Raw genomic sequence first — 24,444 nt, 5'->3', positions numbered from 1 at the left:
GATGCTATCGTTAATTTCCCATCACCTATATTTCAAACGAAAATGAGAAATAAAAATCTGGCGATCGATTTATATAGAAGCAATACCAATGAAAACAAATAAAACAAAGGTTTATAAAGTCAGTTGGAAGTCATGAAAGAAATCATTGTACAAAATGTTAGTCTAATCAGATGAAAATTGCGCCCCCTATAGGCGCAATGTATCTTAAAGGATACATTCAGTGTCGGATTGCTTATTATACCTATCACCGAAGGATGGGAGTATATTTCTTTTGTCATTCCGTTTGCAACACATCGAAATTTCCATTACCGTCCCTATAAAGTATATATATTCTTGATCAGCGTAAAAATCTAAGACGATATAGACATGTTCGTCCGTCTGTCTGTTGAAATCACGCTACACTCTTTAAAAATAGAGATATTAAGCTGAAACTTTGCACAGATTCTTTTTTGTCTATAAGCAGATTAAGTTCGAAGATGGGCTATATCGGATTATATCTTGATATAACTCCCAATTTGGCCCTGATCGGTTCAGATTTGGATATAGCTACCATATAGACCGATCTCTCGATTTAAGGTTTTGGGCGCTAATAGGCACATTTATTGTCCGATATCGCCGAAATTTGGGACAATGAGTTAGGTTAAGACGCCTGACATTCTTTTTCAATTTGGCTCAGATCGGCGTAAATTTGGATATAACTGCTATATAGATCGATCTCTCGATTTAAAGTTTGTGGGTCATAAGAGGCGCATTTATTGTGCGATGTCGCCGAAATTTGTCGCTTGGGCACTTCGACATTTTTCTTCAATTTGGCCCAAATCGGTCCAGATTTGGATATAGCTGCCATGTAGACCGATATCTTGGTTTAAAGTCTTGGCCCCATGAAAGGCGCATTTATAATCCGATTTCACTGAAATTTTACACAGTGGCTTATTTTAGGCTTTTCGACATCAGTGTCGTATATGGTTCAGATCGGTTTATTTATAGATATAGCTACTAAAAATATCAATATTTTGTTACACACAATGGAACAATGACTTGTACTTATTAGTATTTGGTCCAAAGCGGATCATATTTCGATATATCTGCTATGGGGCATAAGGTATGTATTTTTCACCGGATTTTGACGAAAAGTGGTTTACATATATCCAAAGTTGGACCCGGCCGAACTTAACGCCTTTTTACTTGTTTTTGTTTAATTTTGCAATTAATTGTTTCCCGATAGTATTCATCGGGAAAATATCAATCGATATTCAGTAAAAAAATTAAATGTCGATAGTGCCATCGATATTTTGCCAACTTTCCACCAATAACGGTGTCCCTTATTTAGAGAATAATGATATAACAAAATGTTCATCCGTCTTTCTGTTATTTACTTATATTTGCTCATAGAGTTGATATTGAAATTTTGAGCTCATTATTTCACTAACCGTAGGCAAGTTAAGTTCGCAAATGAGCTTTATCGACAAATATTCCTTATCTAGAACGACATACCGTTCTATCTTTATATACCTACTAGCTGACCCGGGCCCGCTCCGCTGCGCCTTCTTTTACTTTATATGGAACAAAAGTTTCCTTAGAATATTTATTTTCGATAATTAAATATCTTTTAGTGTAATACTATGCAAACTTGACTAACAGTTTACCAATATAAGTGCCTTTATCTGAATCCCACATGATCTTTATTGTTGTACGAATTTAAGTATGGATGTAAGGTGTACTCCATTCTTAAAATAAGTCATTTCAGCCCGATATTCTTATGATGTCTGATTTAGGGAGAGTGGTCCCCCAGATACTTGGCCCTGAAAATATCTGGGTCGTGCTCTTCTCACAAATACCATTTATTTAAACCCCATATTGCCATTGGCTTAAGAGGAGTTTACAGGATGAGGCGTCCCCCAAACACATGATCCCAAAATAGGTTACCAAATTCGTTTTCTAATCTCAAATACCTTTCGTTTGAGACACATATTGGCATGGTCGAAAAAGTTTTTTCCTTTGGGGGTGTTTTTTGGGAAAGAGATGATGCCGTAAATACATGGTCCTACAGTTAGATATCAAATTCGTATTCTACTCCCAAACAGCTTTATTTGAGCCCCATATTGCGATGGTCATTAAAAATTGCTGTTTGTGGGGTATTTCGGGAAAGGGGTAGACCCCCAGAAAATTGGTCCCGAAAATGGGTATCCATTCTTGCTCTACCCCCAATACCTTTCATTGACATGGTGGGTAAATATGCCCGATTTAGGGGTGTTTTGGGGATTGGGGTGGTCCCCCAAACACTAAGCCCAGAAAATATATCAGCAACGTGCTCTATTCTCATATATCTATATATCATTTATTTGAACCCCATATTGCCATTGGCCTCAAAATTGAATATCAAATTCGTTTTCTAAAAGTCAGCAAATATGTCCGGTTTGGGGTATTGGTCCTAAAAACTATAAATATTTATTTCCACTCTCTTTAAGACCCAAATTGTCTTGGCGAGCAAATATGTCCTATTTGGGGGTTGTTATGGTGGGGGATGTCCGCTAGACATTTGGCTCCTAATGTTGATATCAGATACGTGGTCTACTCCCACATACCTTTAATTTAAGCCCTATATTTCCATAGTCGGCAAACATGACCGACTTTGGGGGTGTTTTGGGGGATGGGCGGCCACTCAGTGAGTTGGCCTTGAAAATATATATCGGATTCGTGTTCCACCTTAAAAACCCTCCTATTTGAGAATCATATTGCAATAGCCAGCAAATATTTACTATTTGGGTGGTGTTGTGGGGGGGGGGGGGGGGGTGGCTCCATAGGCACTCTTCCCGAAAATTGATATCAAATTCGTGCTTTACTCCCAAAGACCTTACATTTGAGCCCCATATTGCTATGGTCGTAAATTTGTGCCCTTTGGGGGATATTTTTGGTGAGAAGCGGCCCCCCAAACAGTTGGTCCCATATTTGGATATAAGATTCGTATTCTACAATCAAATACCTTTTATTGAAGTCCCAAATTCCCATAGTCAGTTAATAAGTCCTGTTTGTGGGGTGTTTTGGGGGAGGGGTGGACCCCCAGAAACGTGGTCCCACATTTGGATATCAGGTTCGTATTATACTCGCAAATACCTTTCATTTGAGCCCCATATTGCCATGGTCGGTAAATGTGTTCGATTTAGGGGTGTTTTGGGACTTGGGGTGGTCCCCCTAGCCCTTGGTCCGACAATTGGATATCTGATACGTTTTCTTATCCAAAATACCTTTCCTTTGAGTCCCATATTGTCGTGATTGGTCTAAATATATGTTTGGTAGGTTTAAGGGTGGGGCGGCCCCCCTAGGTACCCCATCCGAAATTTGGTTACCAAATTTTTATTTCTAAGGTACTATATGAGAGCACACAAAATTTGGCTTAAATCGCACCACCCATCTCCGAATTCTGGCGTTTCTGAAAATTAGGGTAAGGGGGAGGATCCGCCCCCCTTTCAGATATCAAAAAATGTAGTACCCTATTTTCACCATGGGGTCATTATGCACCATCTGTGAAAATTTCAAGAAAATCGGTTCAGCCGTTTCTGAGTCTATAAGGAACACACAAACATACAATAAAAAAAAAAAAAACGAACAAGCAAACCTACGAACAAACACAAATTGATTTTTATATATAAGATATAGAGTTGTCGCATTTAATCTTAATGAGCTATCTAAGGATGCCCTACCCCAGATACTCATATTGTAAAAAATGGCGTTCTAAGGCGTTAAACGATTGACCACTAACTCAATCGTCTCAAGTTTTGCAAACGCCATGACTTGTCGTTATGCACCATACTCCCCCACATCGCAAAGTGTATGACACAAAAAGTAAGTCAAGTGGGTGAGGGCAACTTTTCCATGAGTTGCACAGGCATTGCACGGAAAACTACGTGCAGCAGTGCAATGATGCGTTATATTGCAACTGTAGTATCATTCTTTGACCCATGATGTTGCCTGTGCCTCAGCCATGCTCTTGTTATCCTTCTTTGGCCGATCACCTTCCAAGCAGATTCCGTACTCTTTCTTCGTCGTCTCCTTTTTGCTTGCATTCAGCTCGGTTGGCTTATGCATTGCCACCTGTATATGCAGGCATGTGTTTACGGGAAACATTGCAAGGATGCGAGAGTCTGTCCAACCGTATAAATGCTAGCCTTAGCCAGGCAGATAACATATTTGGTTGTCTGGCTGCACAACTTTGCTGGCGATGGTGATGTTGGTACTGGCTACATTATTATCGAAGTCGGTGAATTTTGTTTTGCTTTATAGCCAAGTACATGTACTTGATTACGCTTCGTTCTGCATTTTCTTTCTTTGGCATTTGAATGGTCGGTCATGTTGTAATTCCATCAATTGCTTCCTACTTACCCGGTACATGTTCTCTATTTCCTCAGCTATGGCATCCGCATTTAAGCACTGAAATCTTTCGTACATCCTGTAAAAATACGTCAAGTATAAAATGGCATCAGTATTATCAAATAGGGAAAGAGAGAAAGTAGAAAAGTCCCTCCCCAAAAATAAGGAGAACTGTCAAAAAAGGAAAAAGTAATATCCTAAATATAACAAAATTGCTATGCATTTAAGTGAGCCCACTAACTACAGTTTTCAGTTTAGGATATTTAGTTGAGATTAAATTTTCATGAAAAAGAGTAGTAAGAATTTGTTTTCTGTGAAAACAAATTTGCAACGAATTTAAATACAATAAAAATCTTAAGCAATATTAAAACATGACCTTAAAGTTCTTTGAAATTAATCCCTTAAGGAAACTTTCAGTAAATTTTAAAACTGAAATAAAACAAAGAACGCAAACAAGTAAAAAGGCATTAAGTTCGGCCGGGCCGAACTTTGGATACCCACCACCTCGGGTATATATGTAAACCGCCTTTCATAAAAATTCGGTGAAAAATTCATAACATATGTCCCATATCAGTTATATTAAAATAGGTTCCGATTTGGACTAAATACTAATAGGTACAGTAGATATATCTAAAAATAAACCGATCTGAACCATATACGATACGGATGTCGAAAAGCCTAACATAAGACTTTGTCAAATTTAAGTGATATCGGATTATAAATGCGAATTTTATGGGGCCAAGACTTTAAATCGAGATATCGGTCTACATGGCAGCTATATCCAAATCTGGACCGATTTGGGCCAAGTTTCATAAAAATGTCGAAGAGCCTAACTTACAGCACTGTCTCAAATTTAAGCGAAATCGGACAATAAATGCCTCTTTTATGGGCCCAAAACCTTAAATCGAGAGATCGGTCTATATGGCAGCTATATTCAAATCTAGACCGATCTGGACAAAATTGAAGAAGGACGTCGAAGAGCCTAACTAAACTCACTGTCTCAAATTTCAGCGACATCAGACAATAAATGCGTCTTTTATGGCCCCAAAACCAAAAACCTAGATATCGGTCTATATGGCAGCTATATCCAAATCTGGACCGATCTGTGCGATATTGCAAAAGTATGTCTAAGAGCTTAATTTAACTCACTGTCCCGAATTTCAGCGACATCGGGCAATAAATGAGCATTTTATGGGCCCAAAACCTTAAATCAGGAAATCGGTCTATATGGCAGCTATATCCAAATCTGAACCGATCAGGGCCAAATTGAAGACAGATGTCGAAGGGCCTAAGACAACTCACTGTCCCAAACTTCAGCAAAATCGGATAATAAATGTGGTTTTTATGGGCTTAAGACCCTAAATCCGAGGATCGGTCTATATGGCAGCTATATCCAAATTTGGACCGATCTGGGTCAAATTAACAAAGAATGCCGATGGGCCTAACACAATCCACTGTCCCGAATTTCATCAAAATCGGATAATAAATTTGGCTTTTGTGGGCCTAAGACCCTAAATCGGAGGATCGGTCTATATGGCAGCTATATCCAAATCTGATCTGGTCCAAATTAACGAAGGAAGTCGAAGGGCCTAACACAAATCCCTGTCCCAAATTTCAGCGAAGTCGGATAATAAATGTGGCTTTTATGGGCCTTAGACCCTAAATCGGAGGATCGGTCTATATGGCAGCTATATCCAAATCTGGACCGATCTGGGCCAAATTGACGGAAGATGTCGAAGGGCCTAACACAACTCACTGTCCCAAATTTCAGCAAAATCGGATAATAAATGTGGCTTTTATGGGCCTAAGACCCTAAATCGGCGGATCGGTCTATATGGGGGCTATATCAAGATATAGTCCGATATAGCCCATCTTCGAATTTAACCTGCTTAAGGACAAAAAAAGAATCTGTGCAAAATTTCAGCTCAATATCTCTATTTTTAAATACTGTAGCGTGATTTCAACAGACAGACGGACAGACGAACGGACATGTCTAGATAGTCTTAGATTTTACGCTGATCAAGAATATATATACTTTATAGGGTCGGAAATGGATATTTCGATGTGTTGCTAACGGAATGACAAAATGAATATACTCCCATCCGTCGGTGGTGGGTATAAAAATAGTTCGTTTCTCACAACAGAATTTTTATTGATTTGTTTGTATATATTTTAGTACCCTACAATATAGGACGGGGGGAATATTCGTTTACGACCCGTCTGTCCAACCTTCCGTCTATCTGTCGAAAGCACGCCAACTTTCTAAGGAGCAAAGCTAGGCGCTGCAATTTTGCACAAATTCCTTTTGTTAGTGTAGGTCGGTTGGGATCGTAAATGGGCTGTATCGGTCCATGTTTTGACGTAGCTGCCATATAAACTGATCTTGGATTTTGACTTCTTGAGCCATTCGATGGCGCACTTCTTATCCGGTTTGGCTGAAATTTTGCACAATGAATTCCACTTTGGTCTTCAACAGTCAAACCAAATATGGTCACAATCGGTTCATAACTTGGTAGAATTGAAACAGCATAGCAATTCTAATATATTATCGGCCAAAGAACTTGACAAACGCGATCCATGGTGGAGGGCATATAAGATTCGGCACGCTTTTACTTGTTTGACATATTTTTATACACATCACCGAAGGATGGGGGTATATATATATATATTCATTTTGTCATTCCATTTAATAGACCGAAATATCCATTTCCGACTCTACTTAGTCTTAGAGGTTAGGTTAGGTTAAATTGAAACAAGTAAAAGCGTGCTAAGTTCGGCCGGGCCGAATCTTATATACCCTCCACCATGGATCGCATTTGTCGAGTTCTTTTCCCGGCATATCTTCTTAGGCAAAAAAGGATATAAGAAAAGAGTTGCTCTGCTATTAAAACGATATCAAGATATGGTCCGGTTTGGACCACAATTAAATTATATGTTGGAGATTTGTGTAAAATTTCAGCCAATTCGTATAAGAATTGCGCCCATTGGGGCTCACGAAGTAAAATAGAGAGAACGATTTATATGGGATCTGTATCGGGCTATAGACCGATTCAGACCATAATAAACCCGTTTGTTGATGGTCATGAGAGGATCCGTCGTACAAAATTGCAGGCATATCGGATAATAATTGCGACCTTTAGAGGTCAAGAAGTCAAGATCCCAGATCGGTTTATATGGCAGCTATATCAGGTTATGAACCGATTTGAACCTTATTTGACACAGTTGTTGAAGTAAAAATAAAATACGTCATGCAAAATTTCAGCCAAATCGGATAGGAATTGCGCCCTCTAAAAGCTCAAGAAGTCAAATCCCCAGATCTGTTTATATGACAGCTATATCAGGTTATGGACCGATTTCAACCATACTTGGCACAGTTGTTGGATATCATGACGAAATACTTCGTGCAAAAACTCATTCAAATCGGATAAGGATTGTGCCCTCTAGAGGCTCAAGAAGTCAAGACCCAAGATCGGTTTATATGGCAGCTATATCAGGTTATGGACCGATTTAACCCATACTAAGCATAGTTGTTGGGTATTATAACAAAAGACGTCGTGCGAAATTCCATTCCATTCGGATAAGAATTGCGCCCTCTAGAGGCTCAAGAAGTCAAGACCCAAGATCGGTTTATATAGCAGCTATATCAGGTTATGGACCGATTTGAACCATACTTGGCACAGTTGTTGGATATCATAACAAAACACGTCGTGCAAAATTTCATTTCAATCGGATAAGAATTGCGCACTCTAGAGGCTCAAGAAGTCAAGACCCAAGATCGGTTTATATGGCAGCTATATCAGGTTATGGACCGATTTGAACCATACTTGGCACAAATGTTGGGTATCATAACAAAACACGTCGTGCAAAAGTGCATTCAAATCAGATAAGAATTACGCACTCTAGAGGCTCAAGAAATCAAGACCCAAGATCGGTTTGTATGGCAGCTATATCAGGTTATGGACCGATTTGAACTATACTTGGCGCAGTTGTTGGATATCATAACACAACACGTCGTGCAAAATTTCATTCCAATCGGATAAGAATTGCGCACTCTAGAGGCTCAAGAAGTCAAGATCCAAGATCGGTTTATATGGCAGCTATATCAAAACATGGACCGATATGGCCCATTTACAATACCAACCGACCTACACTAATAAGAAGTATTTGTGCAAAATTTCAAGTAGCTTGCTTTACTCCTTCGGAAGTTAGCGTGCTTTCGACAGACAGACGGACGGACGAACGGACGGACAGACGGACGGACATGGCTAGATCGACATAAAATGTCACGACAATCAAGAATATATATACTTTATGGGGTCTCAGACGGCTCGCCGTTCGGACTCGGCTATAAAAAGGAGGCCCCCTACATTTTAAGTTAGGAATTCTGTGCTACTTACAAAATCCTTAATTGTTTTCAATACCACTCCCCCAAGTCGGTTCATGTCTAGTATTGTATCTCCACCTAAGTGGCGGTATCTGTTAGACGAGAAAGCCGGGCAATGACAAAGGAAATGCTCCAACGTCTCATCATCTTCCCCGCATGCCCCACACATGCTATCACTTGCCGCACCGATTTTACATAAGCAAGCTCATAGTCCTTTGTGTCCCGTTATGATACCTATAGCTATACTGACCTCCTTCTTGCTTCCTTTTAGTAATAGCCTCCTCTTCTCACGATCTGGATCCCCCATAGGATTTTCGTCATCCTACCGAACGTTTCGCTGTTCCACAATGTTGCATGCTCATTCGTCGCCTACTCCCTTAACTCGGACTGCGTCGACCCGAAAGGCTTCGGGTTATCCAAGTTTATTAACGTCAGCCCTCTGGCCTTCACCGCCAAATCGTCTGCCCTTTCATTTCCCCATACTCCGTTATGGCCCGGGACCCAAACGATACGGATTTTGCCATCCTCAGACAAGGCGTTAATCTCCTTCTTACACTGCAAGACTGTTCGTGACCTTACCGTCCGGGTTGTTATTGCCCTTATGGCAATATTACTGTCGGTAAAGATGTTCACACTCGACGTCCTCGCGTAATCACCACACCACTTCACGCATTCCGTGATCGCCCGGATTTCCGCCTGCACAACCGTATTATGGTCAGGCAGTCTAAAATAGATCGGAGGCCACCGTAGTACAGAGCTTAGCACGTCCGCCTATGACGCTGAACGCCTGGGTTCGAATCCTGGTAAGTAAAAGCGTGCTAAGTTCGGCCGGGCCGAATCTTATATACCCTCCACCATGGATCGCATTTGTCGAGTTCTTTTCCCGGCATCTCTTTTTAGGCAAAAAAGGATATAAGAAAAGAGTTGCTCTGCTATTAAAACGATATCAAGATATGGTCCGGTTCGGACCACAATTAAATTATATGTTGGAGACCTGTGTAAAATTTCAGCCAATTCGTATAAAAATTGCGCCCATTGGGGCTCACGAAGTAAAATAGAGAGAACGATTTATATGGGATCTGTATCGGGCTATAGACCGATTCAGACCATAATAAACACGTTTGTTGATGGTCATGAGAGGATCCACCGTACAAAATTTCAGGCATATCGGATAATAATTGCGACCTCTAGGGGTCAAGAAGTCAAGATCCCAGATCGGGTTATATGGCAGCTATATCAGGTTATGAACCGATTTGAACCTTATTTGACACAGTTGTTGAAAGTAAAAATAAAATACGTCATGCAAAATTTCAGCCAAATCGTATAGGAATTGCGCCCTCTAAAAGCTCAAGAAATCAAATCCCCAGATCTATTTATATGACAGCTATATCAGGTTATGAACCGATTTGAACCATACTTGGCACAGTTGTTGGATATCATAACGAAATACTTCGTGCAAAAATTCATTCAAATCGGATAAGAATTGTGCCCTCTAGAGGGTCAAGAAGTCAAGACCCAAGATCGGTTTATATGGTAGCTATATCAGGTTATGGACCGATTTGAACCATACTTGGCACAGTTTGTCGTCGTGCAAAATTTCATTTCAATCGGATAAGAATTGCGCACTCTAGAGGCTCAAGAAGTCAAGACCCAAGATCGGTTTATATGGCAGCTATATCAGGTTATGGACCGATTTGAACCATACTTGACACAGTTAATGGATATCATTGCAAAACACGTCATGCAAAATTTTATTCCAATCGGATAAGAATTGCGCACTCTAGAGGCTCAAGAAGTCAAGACCCAAGATCGGTTTATATGGCAGCTATATCAGGTTATGGACCGATTTGAACCATACTTGGCACAGTTAATGGATATCATAGCAAAACACGTCATGCAAAATTTCATTCCAATCGGATAAGAATTGCGCACTCTAGAGACTCAAGAAGTCAAGACCCAAGATCGGTTTATATGGCAGCTATATCAGGTTATGGACCGATATGGCCCATTTACAATACCAACCGACCTACACTAATAAGAAGTATTTGTGCAAAATTTCAAGCAGCTAGCTTTACTCCTTCGGAAGTTAGCGTGCTTTCGACAGACAGACGGACGGACGGACAGACGGACGGACAGACGGACGGACGGACAGACGGACGAACACGGCTAGATCGACATAAAATGTCACGACGATCAAAAATATATATATACTTTATGGGGTCTCAGACGAATATTTCGAGTAGTTACAAACAGAATGACGAAATTAGTATACCCCCCATCTTATGGTGGAGGGTATAAAAACAAAATATTCGACGGTGGTTTTCCCCTCCTAATGCTGGCGACATTTGTGAGGAACTGTACCATTTGGTATGACAGCCATGTAAAAACTTCTTTACAAAGAGATGTCGCACTGCGGCAAGCCGTTCGGAATCGGCTGACTCACACTTAATCTCTTTGGCAATGGGTCGGATATCTAGAATAGCCTCCAGTGCCCTAGTGGGCGTGGTCCTCATCGCTCCGCTTATGCCAAGACAACATGTTCACTGATCCTGTTGTATGGTCCTTATGTTGCACTTTTTCTCCATAGCAGTCCACCAAACTACTGAGGCGTATGTTAGTATTGGTCTAATCACGCTCCTGTACAGCCAGTGGACTATCCTCGGATTTAGGCCCCATTTCGAGCCTACGGCCCGTCTACATAATGCCCAACATCTGTGAGCCTTCTCAGTACGCCCCTGAATGTGACACTTCCAATTCAGTTTTCTGTCCAAGTTCACACCTAAGTATTTGACCTTATCAGATATCGAAATCTTGGGCTGATTTCCTTTCCCGAAGAGGACAACCATCTTCGAAGTACCCTACCAGTGTAGTCGTAATCCAGTTGACATTTTCGTCAATATCTTCTATGATTGGACAATCTATATTATCTTGCCCAAGTCTTCTTCTGTGTAGCCTTCCGAATTTTGTCCAGTTGGTTTTCAACTTAATCCGGAAGTTTATGGGATTCGGCGCTGGCCGTGCTATTCTAAACCTAATGTAGCGATGATCACAGAAAAAGTGTTCCATGGAGACCCTCCAATACTGAACCTCATCGATAAGATTTTTCGAACATATCGTCACATATAATACCTCCTCCCTAATCCTATTAAGTAGCGGCGTTACCAATATTAAGAGTTATTAGGTCGTAAGTATTCAAGAACTCTGCCAGAGCTTGGCCCCGCTTATTGGTGTTGGTACTACCCCACGAAATGTGGTGAGAGTTCGCATCGCACCCTATTAGGACCTCGTGTCCTGTCTGTTTTGCTTTCCTCACCAGCCGTTGCAGCTCCGACGTGGGTGGCGGTGTCAGAGAGTCGAAAGGCAGATAAAGTGATGCCAGGTATGCTCCGCCGTCTCCCTGTCTCACCACTGTTGCAACCGACGTTGACAATTCTGTGGAAAATATATATTTAAAATTTTTATGACAAATAGCTCAGGTCCAGTGTTAACCAGTACCAGTATTAGCATATAATAATTGGTAGTTGATATGGTTCAGTCCAGAAACTTTGTTCCGGGTCGTCCATGGCTCCTGAATTAAGGCAATATGAATCTTGCCCTTGCTGATTTTTTCATTTCAACAGGGCGTGTGTAGCAGTCTCGCTCCGGTGGAGGTTTATCTGGATTACCTCAATCATTGGTCATCCAGTAAATGGGCATATTGGGAGTAGGTAATGATCTCATCGTCTACTCCCAGTTCTTTAGACTGCATTGACTTTTCTGTCACTGCACACCCTGATGTTATCGTTTTAGGTTCTTTGCCTAGTCTAGTCTTCCGACTTTTTATAAACTCGATAATGGTTCCATCGTCGGGTAGCTGTTCTTTAAGCTTTATTGGGTTTCCATTCCCTGTACAGCATGAGGTTTCAATACTAGGATCTTTGCCTATCTTAGCCTTCCAAATGTTAAGAAAATTGGCTTCTTGGGAGTAGGTGATGGTGCCATCATCGGCTCCCTGTTTGTTGGGTTGCATTGAGTCTCCTGTCGCTGCACTGCCTAACGTTTCAATATTAGGATCTTTACCTATCCCAGTATTCCGAAACTTTAAGTCGGTGATGGGTCCGTCGTCGGGTTCCTGTTTGTTAGGCTGTGTTGTGTCTCTCGCCACTGCACTGTCTGATATTTTAGTATAGGGATCCTTGCCTTTTCTAGTCTTTCCAATATTGAGAGATGCCGTGATTGTCTCGTTGTCGGCCCCCTATTTGTTGGGCGGTGTTGAGTCATCCGCCACTGCACGGCCTAATGTCGCAGAATGAAAATTTCTGCCTATGGTAGTCTTCCCAATCTTGAAAAGGACAGCTTTGCTCCAGTAGTGCGCCATGCCTTTAGTCTTAGCCAAACTTGTCACGGAGACTTGATCAATGCAAACCACAGTTCCTTCCTCCTTCTCCTCCATGTGGTAGACCTCCCACTTCTCTGCAACCAAACCTTCGTTTTGTTTGCCTAAGAATCGCAACATGTGTTCCGTCGTAAATTGACTGCCCCATCTTTTGATGAAGACCGTAGCCTTTTTGAGTTGGGGGATAGCTTTGCGCCCTCCCAGGGAGCGTGAATACCTCTGACGAGCTGTTTGACGGTATCAATACATTCCGCCGTCGCAGCTCATCATTTGTATGGGTGGACCCTCCACAGAGTTCCACACATGTTCAAAAATCCCATCGTTAACCAGATCATCCACTTGGGACCAATGATCTGGTGGAATCCTACCGGATGCACAGCCGATATTGATGACTGCATAAGTCAGCTCAACTCTGTTGTGCTTTCTTGGCACTCTGGCGTAAGAGGGCGCTTCCCCTTCCATGATGGCTGTGGCCTGCTATTGGAAGTCACAGTCCTCTATGAAGACACAGGGGCCATGTTTCCTTCGTTCCTGTTCCAACTTTGTCTACCTCCGCAGAACACTGTCTGGAGTCTCCATTGCGGGATGGCAGGCTTGACTTTCCCAGAGTACTTGAAAGCGGGGAGCTCATTTTCCTCTTCAGTATTTTAGCAGTGTTGTGCTCTTCGGGAGATCTGCTTCTTTTTCCAGCTTCCGTAGGAGTACTTGGAATGTCAGTTCTATCCCTTCCAGCATCCTGCACTTTCGCCCGATCACGCTACCAGTACATACTCCTCTGTCTCCTTCGTCGTGCACCGGATCGCTTTCTCGGTCTGCTTGTGAGCTTAGCAGAGCCATCACTCAATTCTGCTGTCATTCCGATGCGCTCATCTTTCGATTCGGCTGCGATGACTGTTTCATTGACACCGTCGTTGTCTGAATTCGAGTCAGAAACACCACTCTTAACTAAAAGGTTGGGGACGAACTTGGCATCCCTCTGGTTTATCCGTCTTTTCCTCAATAATTATTCTGACGACTTGAAGTTCACACACCTATAGGAGGGGAGGACAACACGCTAAGGTCTGACGCTAGCCTATTCCAAAAGGCTTTAACATTTTTTCGATAGGTAGTACCTATTCCGAGATACGGATATATATATTTTTTCTTTGAGGAGCGAAATAATAATACTTCCGCTTCACTTAATTAATAGTCATTAAAATCTACATCCTCATATTAGCCCCCACATAGACCGATCTGCTCATTTATGCTTTTAGGCCCATTAAAGCCACATTTATTACACGACTTCGGTGAAATATGGTACAAAGAATTTTATTATATATCCAAATCTGGACTGATCGAGGCCGCATTGAACAGGATTGTCAAGGAGCATAACGCGGTATATAACACGGTATACCAAATTTTAACCTGGATAAGGTTGATGGAAGGTTCATCATTTATGGTCAAGAAAGTCTTGAGGAGCCCCAAATCTTTTAAGTCACCCGGACCTGATTGAATATTTCCGACGTTACTACAAAAGGAGACCGACTATCTGGCGCCTCATCTAGCTACTATTTTCACAGCGTGCCTAGAACTTGCATATACTCCGAAAGCCTGGCAGGAGGAGCCTTACGTCCTTTCTACTCAAAACCATGGAACGCATTGTGGATATCATGATAAAGAGACAGCCATGCACGAAGTTGTGCATAAAATAGAAGAATCCTTCAATGCCAAGACGTACACATTGGCGATTTGCATTGCATCGAGGAGTCGTTTAATAATGGGCGGACTGACACATTAATCCAATCCTTAGACCAGTACTGGGTGGACCGGGTCCTTAAAGACTGGATAAACCATATGCTTAGGAACCGGTGGATAAATTGCGGGTCCCATGACATAAATATATAGAAAGTAGTGGCAGATGTCACGCCACAGGGGGCATTTCATCGCTACTCCTATGGGTGACCACCATAAATGATCTATTACGGCTGCTGACTGAGGAGGGATTTGAACCCGTCTGCTGCGTAGACGATGTTATAATACTTCTTATGGGTAAGGATCCGAACCAGCTATGCAGAAGCGCCAAAAGGGTCTCGCATATGGCATATGATTCGGCTAGACCCAGGGGTCTCAATGTAAACCGAGAGAGGACAGAAATATGCCTGTTCACGAGGAAGACGAAGGGGGCTAATTTGACGCACTCAACGAAACGATTTCGACATTTGACAAGTCCAAATGCTTAGGAGCGATCTTGGACAGGAAACTGAATTTGAAGTGTCGTATTCAGAGGCGTACTGAGAAGGCTCACAGTTGTTAGGCACCATGCAGAAGCGCCAAAAGGGTCTCGCATATGGCATATGACTGGGCTAGACCCAGGGGTTTCAATGTAAACCGAGCGAGGACAGAAATATGCCTGTTCACGAGGAAGACGAAGGGGGCTAATTTGACGCACTCAACGAAACGATTTCGACATTTGACATGTTCAAATGCTTAGGAGCGATCTTGGACAGGAAACTGAATTTGAAGTGTCGTATTCAGAGGCGTACTGAGAAAACTCACAGTTGTTAGGCACTATGCAGAAGCGCCAAAAGGGTCTCGCATATGGCATATGACTGGGCTAGACCCAGGGGTCTCAATGTAAACCGAGAGAGGACAGAAATATGCCTGTTCACGAGGAAGACGAAGGGGGCTAATTTGACGCACTCAACGAAACGATTCCGACATTTGACAAGTTCAAATGCTTAGGAGCAATCTTAGACAGGAAACTGAATTTGAAGTGTCGTATTCAGAGGCGTACTGAGAAGGCTCACAGTTGTTAGGCACTATGTGGCCTAAATCCGAGGATAGTCCACTGGCTCTACTGAAGCGTGATTAGACCAATACTTACACAAAGTACGCATGAGCACTTATGTGTAAATTTGTAGCAGGACCAATGATGGTGGGTTCCCAAGATTCAGCCCGGCCGAACTTAAGAGCTTTTTACCTGTAAAATGTCATAATTTACAATGTGGCAAATTTATTTAATAACCTGCATTGAACATTTTTTCGAAGTTCCCTGGCTGGTATTAGAAGTCAGCGCGTGATAAATCAAATTGAATGAACCACGGTGCTTAATTTTTTTTTTTCTTTTTGAAATAACCTTGCATTGCATTCCATTATGTATCTCTATTACCAGGAATAGATAGCCAATGTATCCCCAAGTGCTGTTGTTGTGTATCGAACAATAATATCCTTTATTTGATTGCCTTAGCATTGCCTAGGCGTACTTCATGGCTTCTGACAACTCCTAGGCGTCGTCCATTTCAAATGGTGGTCATTACTCTGCATTCACTTTTTTGCTAATATTCCGAGTTTAGCTGTATACACTGCATACATGCGCTCACTTACCATATCAAATGATTCTTTTCGAATTCATATGCCGTTTTCCATAGCTTCTCGATGGGCTCCATTTTTTCCACGATTTCCGCCAGCGTTGCGAATGGCGAAATATCAATTTGCAACAATTGTTCCTCGACATTAATTGCTTTGGCCTCACGACTCAGTTTCTGCAAAAAGCCAACAAAAAACGAGAAAACAGGCATTCAAAACGCATAAAAGCCAATATGCGCTTAGCTAACGCAAACAGAAAAACATGACAATGGGTGGGAAACTAATTTTCCTGTATGTCGAATGCAGCTGTAGTGGGATAACAAACATGGTGGCGTGGCATAAGTGCTCCTTAGTTCCGTCATAAATTGGCAAAATTGCGTGGTTTGGCCACCACACAACCTGCCAGCCAGTCAACCATCTAAGGAGAATAGTTTTGCGAGCATCATGTGTACCAAACCTACCTCCAGAAGATCGAATAACTCATCGACGGTATCGACACGTTCCTTAAGCTCATCCAATGTAAGAACATCACGTGTTTCTTTGACACGAAAGGCATCCATGCGACGTTTCTCATGCAAAATTAATTGCTCAAATTTTATGCGATTTTCGCTGCAACGATGAGAACGAAGAAAGAAAGAGTGAAAGTGGGGGAAATTGAAGCGGCACCATATGTGACCATGTTATAAAATGAAGAAATAGTGTAGCTATTAGCCCCAATAGAAAAGGTTACCGCCTGCCTCCATAGCACCTACCGTAGAGCAAATTCCAAATTATCACGCACCACATTGAGACGCGCAGCACTTAAGTCAAGAACTTCTTCCAGCTCAGAGGGTAGCACAAATGTCCTTGTGTTCAAATGGATTTGTTCACCTACATTGAAACGATGGAAATGGAGAATGCATTAGGGTTAGAATGGAAATTAGGGCAAATATTTATTTATTGACAAAAGGCAATGCGTGACAAACATATCATTTAGGTTTCAATTTTAAAACATGATAGTTTGCCGGATAGTTTTTCTACCCACCACCGAAGGATGGGGGTATATTCATTTTGTCATTCCGTTTGTAACACATGGAAATCCCTATTCAATTTGCCCCCGATCGGTCCAGATTTAGATATAACTGCCATATGGACCGATCCCTCGGTTTTAGGTCTTCGGCCCATAAAAGGCACATTTATTGTCCGATTTCGCTAAAACTTCGGACAGTGAGTTGTGTTAGGCCAGTCGTCATCCTTCTTCAATTTGGCCCGGTCCAGATCGGTACAGATTTGGATATAGCTGCCATATAAACCGATCTCTCAATTTAAGGTCTTGGGCCCAAAAAAGGCGCATTTATTGTCCGATTTCACCGAATGTTGGAACAGTGGGTTGTGTTAGGACTTTCAACCTTCTTCTGCAATTTGGATCAGATCGGTCTAGATTTGGATACAGCTGCCATATTGACCAATCTCTCGATAATAAAAGGCACATTTATTATCCAATTTCACGAAAATTTTACACAGTGACTTATATTAGATTTTTCGACATCCGTGTCGTATATGGGTCAGATCCCAAAAAGCCTTGCACAACCGAGCAGATAAAGAAAATTGGGAACCACAACTTAGAGACAGTCATAACTTTATCTACCTCGGCCCCGCCGTAACCGAAACGAATGACACCAGTTTTGAGATTAAGCGAAGAATAATACTGGCAAACAGATGCTACTTTGGACTAAGTAAGCAGTTAAAAACAAAGCCACCTCTCGACAGACGAAGATTACACTATACAAGACACTGATACTTCCCGTGTTGTTATATGGTTCGGATGCATGGGTACTTGTGAAAGCAGATGAGTCAGCGCTTGGAGTATTTGAGAGAAAGATTCTTCAGTTTGCGTTAATGGAGAATATAGGCGACGTATGAACCACGAGCTGTATGACGACGATAGCATAGTTACACGCATCAAAATACAACGGCTGCGTTGGCTAGGTCATGTTGTCAGAATGCATGAAACTCCAGCAAAGATATCTTTTGAAGGTAATCACGGTGGTATACGAAAACCGGGAAGACCAAAAGCCCGATGGAAAGATCAAGTTGTGGGAAACACCTCGAAACTCGGTGTCAAAGATTTTAGAATGAGCGCAGAAGATTGAGGCGCTTGGAACGCTATTCTAAAGGGTGATTTTTTTGAGGTTAGGATTTTCATGCATTAGTATTTGACAGATCACGTGGGATTTCAGACATGGTGTCAAAGAGAAAGATGCTCAGTATGCTTTGACATTTCATCATGAATAGACTTACTAACGAGCAACGCTTGCAAATCATTGAATTTTATTACCAAAATCAGTGTTCGGTTCGAAATGTGTTCATTCACCGTTCAGCGATGAGGCTCATTTCTGGTTGAATGGCTACGTAAATAAGCAAAATTGCCGCATTTGGCAATTTTAGCGGTTGATCTTAGCACATTTTTGACGTGTTTAACATTTTATTATTTTAAAGTCGAACTAAAATTTTCTTCACAAGTAAATGTCTCATAAAAGGTAGAAGCTAATAGAATTCTCCTTGGGAAGAAACCATGTTTATCCGTCCGGCTGTTTATTGTAACCAATTTAGAAGTTGAGCTGAACTTTTTTTTCAGTTTCCTGTATTTTCCATAGCTAATGTATAAAACAACACAAATTAAATTAAACTTACTTGTAAGTTGAGTGTGTGTTAGCAAGAATACAACACGTTTGGCAACAATTTTGATTTCATCCTTTATGGCAAATATGCGCTCATCTCTGCATTCTGCTAGATAATTTTGCAAGGCAACAACTTCAGCTGTTTCCTCAGGGCGTTCACCTGCCTTCATAGACATTTCCTCCAGAGCATCACATATCCTTTGAAACATCCAACATAACAGCAAAATCAACAGCACCAGCAACAGCAGCGATAGCAGAAAAATTCAACATAGCAAAGAAAGTGTTTAATTAACACAAATGTTTATGCAGAAAACGTCTGTTATGAAAATGATTAAAGTTCTGATGAGCAGTCAAAGAGTAAAAAGTTTATAATGATGCCAACAGTGCAGTGAGTGTGACTCGAGTGTTTGTTTTAACTGAAAAGTGCAGGGCTAGGCATATTTTATAGTTACACCGAAAGTCTAGTACCTAAAAATAGCAGTGAGGATTCGGCCAAGCCTTCGCTTGGATTTTGATACAATGAATCACACATTCACTAAGAATAATTTTGAAAAATCAAATAGAATTTTTTGTAGAAACTCAATCAGTCAAATCCGATGATCGATTTATGGGCGGACAATATCTTTTTGTAAACATTTCCAAACTGTATATTGAAGCGCTGTTCGGAAATATAAATAAGTGAAGTTTTCATACCAAATGTCAGCCAAAACTGACAAAACTTATGAAGGACAAAAATGTCTTTTATTATTCAAAAATTTCAGCCGATTCTGTTCAGCTGAGGATCAGTTTATATGGTAGCTATATTTATCCAAATGTGAAGCAATATGGTCCATTTGGAATTACTATCTACACCCAAGGAAGTATGCTGTCAATGCATTAATGCCTGCTGCTACATTTTTAGCCAATGCTGCAAGCAATTATTGTTAATGCATTGCAAACAATGTAAGTGGAGTCCACATACGAGTCATATCCGGTCATTCGCTAGGCTATCCAATAGTGTAGACTTGCATACGTTTGTCTCTGAAGTGTATTCCCGTTAAAGCTTATAAACTAGAAAGCAAATTTACTTAACAATGTCAACAATGAAGATGTTGAGCAACATAATCAAACATTGACTAGTCAGTAATGACATAAGAATGAGAAAGTTTTCATACGCTCCAACTAATGCATGGGGTATACTAACATTGACGAACTCAAAATATTGGCGGTAGACTCTACGAAGTCTAATTTTTGAAGTGAGTCCCTCTCAAAAATATGATATCGTCCGAATTCTATTTATACGCACTAATTTTCCATAAGTACTATTACGATATTGTTATAAAGGGTGATATTTTAAAAGCAATATTTCCAAAAAAAAAAAAAAAAACAACACAAAAAATTCAGGAAAATGCATGAAATCGTTATTTGAATCGATAGTACGGTCCATATAATTTAATACTTGAAGGTTTTTTGATGCAAATGTTAACCGTGACTGCGTCTTTAATGGTCCATCCGCTAAGTGCAATTTTGTCATAGGTAAGGTTAGGTTCAAATGGCAGTCTGCCATCAGTCGTTTTCGTCCACTCTGATACCACTGGAACAGAAGAAGGAAGATGCCTTCTAGTTCCTACCGTTAAAACATCCAGATCCCTTTAAAAATCCCAATAACTCGCGTATGTTCATATTCTTCTAAATCAAACAAGTTCTCAAAGAAATGAGAAGCTAAAGTGGAACTGCTTCTGACACACCCACACACAGAAGGTGTTTAGAAAGTGTTTTATAGTCTCTTCTTCTTCGATGTCCTCACAGTTTCAGCAAAAGTCGTTGCTGGCAACCTTTATTCTGTCAGCATGTTTTCCGATTGGACAGTGACCTGTCATGACGGACACAATGACTGAGACGTCTGTTCTAGCCAATGGCAGCAAAGCGGTAGACCTCTACATGTCTAGATTAGGCCACATAGTTTTGGAATGCTCACAGCTTCCTCTTTGTGATCATCTATTATTCGTTTTGTTTTTTTTTTTTGGTTTTGGAAACTTAGCGTACATGTAGCTAGAGGCATACCCACATATTCCAGTATCCTTGGAATGTGTAATGTAATTTTAGTCACGCCAGCTCGTCCGCTTTACAATTCCCTGGGATATCTCTGTGGCCCGGCACCCAGAACAGGTGAATTTTGAACTGTTCAGCCATCTCGTTGAAAGATCTGCGACAGTCGAGAAATACGTTCTCCACGGATTTAATGGCTGTCTGAGAAGATATTTATGCCAATCGTTGAAATGACATTATATCTTAGCCATTCCACCACTTCCTTAATTGCAAGGAACTCGGCCTCACGGCCCACTTGGTCGTTTAGTTTGGAATCATCCGTATAGAAGTCTATGTAACTTCTGTTACCAGGGATATTGTAGTTCCTATCGGTTCTATCAGGAAAAGCGGTACACTACTTTCTATCAAATAGCGACTCCGGTAGGGTGTAATTCACACTGCCTGGAACATCGGATATTGTATCAAAGATAGCCGCCACATGACCAATGAGAAAGCTCCCTTAACCTCACAGCAGTGATCGCTGCAATTTGTCTAGCCACAATGTCCAGAGGCATACGATGTAGCATTAAATTGTACATTGTACACCAATGAAAGGATGCGTCAGAGGGCAACCCACCTCCCCCTATCCTACCCAAAAAAAGGAATTAAAAACCAGTAAAAACGCGTTAAATTCGGCCGGGCCGAACTTTGGTATCCACCACCTCGGGTATATGTGAAAACACCCTTTCGTCAGAATCCGGTGAAAATTGGATGACTTTAACACCCAAATTTGACACGGACATTGAGTGGTCTAATGTATATAACACTATTCAATTTTGTAAAACAATATATTGGTCTTTTTGGCAGATATATCCAATTATAAACCGATCTGAACCATATTAAGGTCGGATATCGTAACGCTCAGAAACACTCACTGTTTCAATTTCAGCGAAATCAGGTAATAAATAAACCTTTAATGGGCTTCAGTCCCCTTATCGGCTGATCGGTCTATATGGCAGCTATATCTAAATATCGTCCGATCTGAACCATATTTAAGGCGGGTGTCAGGAGGCTAAAAATAACTTACTGTTTCAAATTATAGCTAAATCGGTAAAAAATTAAGCTTATTGGGCTTCGGACCCTTTATCGGGGGATAGGTCTATATGACAGCTATATCTAAATATGGTCTAATCCATATTTAGGTCAGATGTCGGGAGGCTTAAAATAGCATACTGTAGCTAATTTAAGCGAAATCGGGTAATATATAAAGCTTATTCGGCCCCTTTATCGAGAGATAGGTCTATATGGCAGCTATATCTAAATATGGACCGATCTAATCCATATTTAGGTCAGATGTCGGGAGGCTTAAAATAGCATACTGTAGCTAATTTCAGCGAAATAAGGTAATAAATAAAGCTTTTATGGTCTTCAGACCCTTTCTCGTGAGATCGGTCTATATGGTAGCTATATCTAAATATAGTCCGATCTGAACCATATTTGAGTCAGTTGTCGGGAAGCCTTAACCTACTCACAGTTTCATATTTTAGCAAAATCGGATGAAAAATAAAGTTTTTATAGGCATTAGAACCTTTATAGGAAAATCGGTCTATATAGCAGATATATCCAAATATGGCCCGATTTTGCCCGTTCAAGAACTTAACCAGCGTGCATCAAAAAGACGTATTTGTGCCAAATTTATATCTTAATATCTCAATTTTTGAAGGCTGTAGAGTGATTACAACAGACGGATTAACGGACAGACAAACGTACATCGTTAAATCGTCTTAGAATTTTACGACGACCCGATATATATATATATACTTTGTTGGGTCGGAAATTGATATATCAATGTGTTGCAATGTGACTAAATGAATATACCCCCTATCCTACGGTGGTGGGTATAAAAACATGTACAAACCCACATGGCTGTCACCCAATCAAAATACGAGAAACCGAATTGATCACGTTGTGATAGATGGAATGTATTTATCCAGAATGTTAGATGTACGATCGATCCGTGAACCAAATATAGATTCTGATCAATACCTTGTTGCAGCAAAGGTTCGCAACAGTTTGAGCATGGCGCGAAAAATACGATCTGCTACTGCAAGAAAGCTGTATATTGATAAGCTGAAAAGCACTCCATGTCCAGATGATATAACGGTGCAGTGGCAATCCATTGCCCACTCTATGGAAAATACCGCAAAATCCGTATTTGGGAATCGGAAACCTTCTCCAAGAAACCCACGGTACGACCAAGAGTGTCGAAATGCTACTGAAGTTAAGAATGCGTCATATAGATCAACCCTATAATCAGTAGCAGCGCCAGTTAAAGGAGAGGTATCGGGAGAAAAGGAGAGAGGAGAAATGTCCACAGAAAGAGAAAAAAATAAACGGAAACACGTGAGTGTGAGCAAACTGAGATGTACAGGAGTCAGAATGAAGTTCAGAAATTCTACCAAAGAATCAAATATCAAACCGATGGCTTTGGTACTGGCACATCCTCCTGCGGAGACAAAAAAGGAAATCGGGGAACTGACACAGATAGCATGCTGAGGATACGGAAAGAACATTTTACCCAGCTGCTAGTGTCCAACTGTGGCGGCGAAGAGGGTGCCGCAGAATCAATCCCTGGTGATGGTACAGAATGTTTACCTCCTAGTCTGAATGAGGTTCAAGTAGCAGTGACCCGACTAAATAACAACAAGACTGCAGGAGCTGAAGGGTTGCCCGCTGAACTATTTAAGACCGGAGGCGACACGCTGATAAGACGTACGCATCAGCTGGTCTGCGCAATCTGGCTAGAAAAACCCATACCGGACGAGTAGAATCTCAGCATACTATGTCCCGTATAAAACAAAAGAGACAAGACGGAATGTCTACAAGAAGCTCTCGAGCGTATTGTGTGAGATAACTGGGCTCTATCAATGCAGCCTTCGACCTGGTAAATCCACCATAGACTAGATATTGACACTGCGCCAAATCCTGGAAAAGACCAGCGAAGGACAAACCACCACCTACCATCTCTTCGTTGACTACAAAGCCGCTTTCGATAGCCCTATACGTTCAAAGGTATTTCAGGTCAGTCAGAGTTTGGTTTCCCTGCAAAATTAATAAGACTGCAGTATGACACTCGCTGATACACGTTCATCAGTAAGAATATTAAACAACGTCCACGAACCATTAAATTCCAAACGAGGTTTCGGACCAGGAGACAGCCTACCGTGTGATTTTTTTAATATACTGCTGGAGAAGATTATACGAGATGCAGGTGTGAATAGACGTGGCACACTACTCACAAGAGA

General features: G+C 41.2%; 1 protein-coding gene across 2 annotated transcripts in view; it reads right to left on the bottom strand.

Moving 5' to 3' along the window:
- The window catches only part of LOC106086176 (dynein axonemal heavy chain 3), a 430,123-nt gene that overhangs the window by 335,737 nt on the left and 69,942 nt on the right, over positions 1 to 24,444 (bottom strand). For both annotated transcript variants that reach the window (XM_059360617.1, XM_059360618.1), the window contains 5 exons: positions 19,146 to 19,330; positions 17,225 to 17,342; positions 16,934 to 17,081; positions 16,491 to 16,648; positions 4,381 to 4,447 (listed from right to left, as the gene is read on the bottom strand). In XM_059360617.1, coding sequence (XP_059216600.1) covers positions 4,381 to 4,447; positions 16,491 to 16,648; positions 16,934 to 17,081; positions 17,225 to 17,342; positions 19,146 to 19,330 — 676 coding nt within the window. The remainder of the gene's footprint in view (positions 1 to 4,380; positions 4,448 to 16,490; positions 16,649 to 16,933; positions 17,082 to 17,224; positions 17,343 to 19,145; positions 19,331 to 24,444) is intronic.

This window comes from Stomoxys calcitrans, chromosome 1 (assembly GCF_963082655.1).
Source record: "Stomoxys calcitrans chromosome 1, idStoCalc2.1, whole genome shotgun sequence".
NCBI lineage: Eukaryota > Metazoa > Arthropoda > Insecta > Diptera > Muscidae > Stomoxys > Stomoxys calcitrans.
Note: the sequence above shows the minus strand (reverse complement) of the source record. Positions and strands in the feature narration are given on the sequence as shown.